Here is a 3,425-nt window from a genome sequence, read left to right as displayed (position 1 = left end):
TTTTGAGAGAAATCCAAGCGTCTCTTTTTTTGATCGTCCCTTTCCACTGTACATTTCTTGGTGGACACCAGCAGAAGCTAGTGCCTCTCTTTTTTTTCTTTATAGCTTTTCTACTAAGAAAATCCAGTCTGGAAGTTTGAAGATCTCCACTTTAGCAAACTTACTTACACGCAAGAGCAAGAGATGATCTTAGATGTGCTCCCAGCCGAACTCTTCACTGCTATCAGACCCCTTGTCTGCTGCTGGACTTGCTGCTGCTGCTGCTTGCACGCCATTCTTCATGAGGCGGTCGGACAGCTCCTTCAAGGACGCGGTACGTTTCGCAACGTAGTCGTCTCGCACTTGGATGTCCTCGCCACTCATCGTCGCGGCACCATCGTCATCACTCCACTGGGGGCGGCTTCTCAAGAGCGCCAGCCTCTGCTCCACTTGGTTGCTGTCGAAGTACGAAGGGTTCTGCTGCTGCTCCTCGGGCTCGGGATTGCTTTTGGAGACAACCTCTGCATGTTACATCCAGATTGTTAGATGGATTTTGTTTGATGAATTGAAACTACAGTTTAAGAGCTCCTCAAATAAGAATGCATACCTTCCACCTCCTTGGGACCTTTTCCAGCCAATTCCAAGAGAATCTTAAACCTCGTCACAAGCTGCTCGTTACCGTCTTCGTCGTGCTCGGCAGGCTGCTCGTCAGTCTCGCTGTACAGTCCAAAGTTTGGATCCTCCTCGGAAGGGTTCTTGCTCTCTTCGACCTGCTAAACTCTCCAGCAGTAATATGAAATAGAGAAAAAGAGAAACAAAAGCTAAGTACTTACCTGATTTGCATTCTCCACAGTGGCATTTTGTTGGCCGTGTGCATGAACGAGGCACTTGGAGAGGTCCAATATGGCAGACTGCAAGTCCTTTATCCCTGCTTGTCGCAGAAAAGAATTCGGTGCCTTCTTCTCTCGAGCTCCATAGTGCGACAGCAAAACCTTCGACAGGTTCGAGATGCTGCTCACCAAGTCGTGACAGTCGGCCGTGCAAGCTCCCGGCAACGCCGAGTGCTGAGCAGGCTTCTCTACATCCCAGAAGTTCCCAAACTCCAAATCCTGCTCATCCTCCTCCTGGCTCCGTATGCGACTGTACAGAGGCTCCACAAACCCACCATCGTCGTCGCCAGCTTTGTCTTGAGCTTTAGTTCCATCACCGGTCGAAGACTCCATCGCCGGTGGCGGCCCGAGCTGAGAAGCAGCCTCCTGGCGACGACCGTAGAGAAGCTCCATGAGATTTCCCATCCTGGCTTGGACGTTACCGCCGCTACAAGACTCTGCCGGTCGTGGTGGCGCTAACGCGTCAAGGAGCTGAGAGACGCTACCATTATAGCCGTGATCGTGCGAAGAGCTCACGTTGTAACCCTGGAAAGGATCGTCTTGGCCCTGAGTACCAGAAGCAGCAGTGGCAGGAGTAAAAAAAGTCTCCCAGGTAAGATGGTCATCGTAATGATACTGCGAGAATGGAGCTTTGCTTACGTCGTGGAGACGATGGTGGAACTCTTGAAAGTCAAAGAGGGGATCGTCCTCGCGACCGCCACCACCACCACCACCACCACCAGCGCTTGAGCAGTCCAGCTTTGGTGCCAGCAATGGAACGTTGAGATCCACGAGGGTTGCTGGAGGAGGGATACCCTCCCAGAATGGGGGAGCGGAAGCAAAAGGCTCCACCAGATTCGCGTCTTTGCCGTTGGGGTAATTCGATCGCGCGCAGCTCTCCAACGAGGAAGTGGCGCTCGCCACCATATCCGCGAAGAACACCGACGCGGCACGCTTCAGCACTGGCTCGTCTTCTTCCACCTGATCAAATGGGAAGAAGCGTAGAGGAATCTCCCGCTTTTCACAGGTAGAGGAAGAAACCCTGACCTGAAATGCTCGCCGCTCTTCGCTACCAGGAATTTCCCCAGCTTCTGCGGGCGCCATCACGGCAGTACCTCCGCGCAGAGAAATCACGAGAAAATCCGAGAGATTGGCCGCGATCGCCTCACCTCCATCGCCATTCCACGCCCGCCATTCCAAGCCCCATTTGAGTGGCTCAATTTCCCATTGCCCAAGCCCTAATCGTATAAACACAGAAGAATATTCTTCGTACGGTAGGAATATCTCAACGGGCACGGTGGGTACGAAAGCCCTAAAACACGGATATTCTCTGTACGGTAAGAATAATTATGTGCGTACGACAAACGTACGTAATGAGATTGGTATGTACGAACTTGAGCCCTAAAACGCGCGTTCCTTGTTCTTTGAGTTCTCCTCAGTCGAAATCGGCGATTCCCAGATTGGCGACGACGATTCTCAGTTGATCGACAATGCTAGATCCAGTCGCGAACTCTGTGAGCAATCCCACCGCGATCCCAAACATCGCCCATCTGCGAGATTGGAAGGGAGATTGGCTGCGAATTTTGTGGATTGATGGGTTTACCTGCCATTACCGACCTCGTTCTTGCGGCTCCAGCCAAAGATCCGACCCTCCTCGGCCTGGCGCTGGAATTTCCTGTCCAGGAAGTACTCTTGGAGCTCCTTGGCTCGTTGCCGCTGGAATTCCACCGTCACGCCGCTCTCAAATCCAGTGGCAGCAGCGATAGGATTCGCTGGAGCTGGAGCTGGAGATGGAGCTGGAGATGGGGCTGGCGTCTCCGGTAATGGCGATGGCGATGGCGATGGCGCTGGCTTGACGGTGCTAGGCGCTCCCGGGCGGCGCAACGGCGTCGAGCCGGGGGAATCCGGCGGAGGCGAGGAGGAGGAAGCCCTTACCTGGACGATCGATCGCGAGCGCGATGGGGATTGGAATCTCTTCCATCCGTGAGTGGAGGAGGAGGAAGAAGAAGGGCTAGGGACGAACAAGGCCATAGCCATCTCGATCTCTGTAGCGCGCAGTGAGCTGACGTGGAGCGCCCAAGGCCTTGCATTGAGCAGAATTTTAGGGCTACACGACACCAGTTGCGTGTTCAATTCCCATGGCATGTAATGATAATAATAAGATTATCCTATTTACCATTCTAAGTATTCATTTCTATTTGTTTACAGTTCCATTCCTATATTTGCAACTTGATCATCCAAAAGACAGCTTATGGTTTGGTTCAATTTGCACCTTTTAATATCTACTTTTGTCAATTCTAGTGCAATTAGCAGTTAGTCCCCTGAATTTTTGTTATAAGAGGTGGGAGAACACGTCTTAAGAAAGCCCCCACAAGCTTGACCTTTGGTTGCATATGTATCGATATTAACCTTTTTTAAAAGAGAATCTATGCAAGATACTTTCAATATTAGAACAAGTCATTAGATCTCCACATCCAATTACTGATAGCTTGGTATCTTTGAATTTCTTATCTATAGTCTTACATTTGGCTGTGATACTTCTATTAGCAAAGGATACAGATTTGCAGCTTCTTAAAA

The 3,425-nt window shown here is 51.0% G+C and overlaps 1 protein-coding gene across 4 annotated transcripts; it reads right to left on the bottom strand.

Annotated features, from left to right (window-relative positions):
* On the bottom strand, positions 1 to 2,977 carry LOC9630053. Of its 4 annotated transcripts, none has more exons than XM_002975477.2 (6): positions 2,452 to 2,975; positions 1,896 to 2,398; positions 1,509 to 1,829; positions 813 to 1,415; positions 587 to 752; positions 1 to 500 (listed from the first exon to the last, which is right to left on the bottom strand). In XM_002975477.2, exons 2-6 carry the CDS (start codon positions 1,950 to 1,952, stop codon positions 190 to 192), a joined length of 1,458 nt encoding a protein of 485 aa, XP_002975523.2. In that variant the 5' UTR covers positions 1,953 to 2,398; positions 2,452 to 2,975; the 3' UTR covers positions 1 to 189. The 4 variants fall into 4 exon arrangements, with proteins under 4 accessions (XP_002975523.2, XP_024536347.1, XP_024536345.1 ...); XM_024680579.1 differs by having other exon boundaries at positions 587 to 749; positions 2,452 to 2,974; XM_024680577.1 differs by having other exon boundaries at positions 813 to 1,829; positions 2,452 to 2,977.
* Between the last annotated feature and the right edge of the window lie 448 nt (positions 2,978 to 3,425).

Source organism: Selaginella moellendorffii, unplaced genomic scaffold (assembly GCF_000143415.4).
Source record: "Selaginella moellendorffii unplaced genomic scaffold, v1.0 SELMOscaffold_28, whole genome shotgun sequence".
NCBI classification, from domain to species: domain Eukaryota; kingdom Viridiplantae; phylum Streptophyta; class Lycopodiopsida; order Selaginellales; family Selaginellaceae; genus Selaginella; species Selaginella moellendorffii.
Note: the sequence above shows the minus strand (reverse complement) of the source record. Positions and strands in the feature narration are given on the sequence as shown.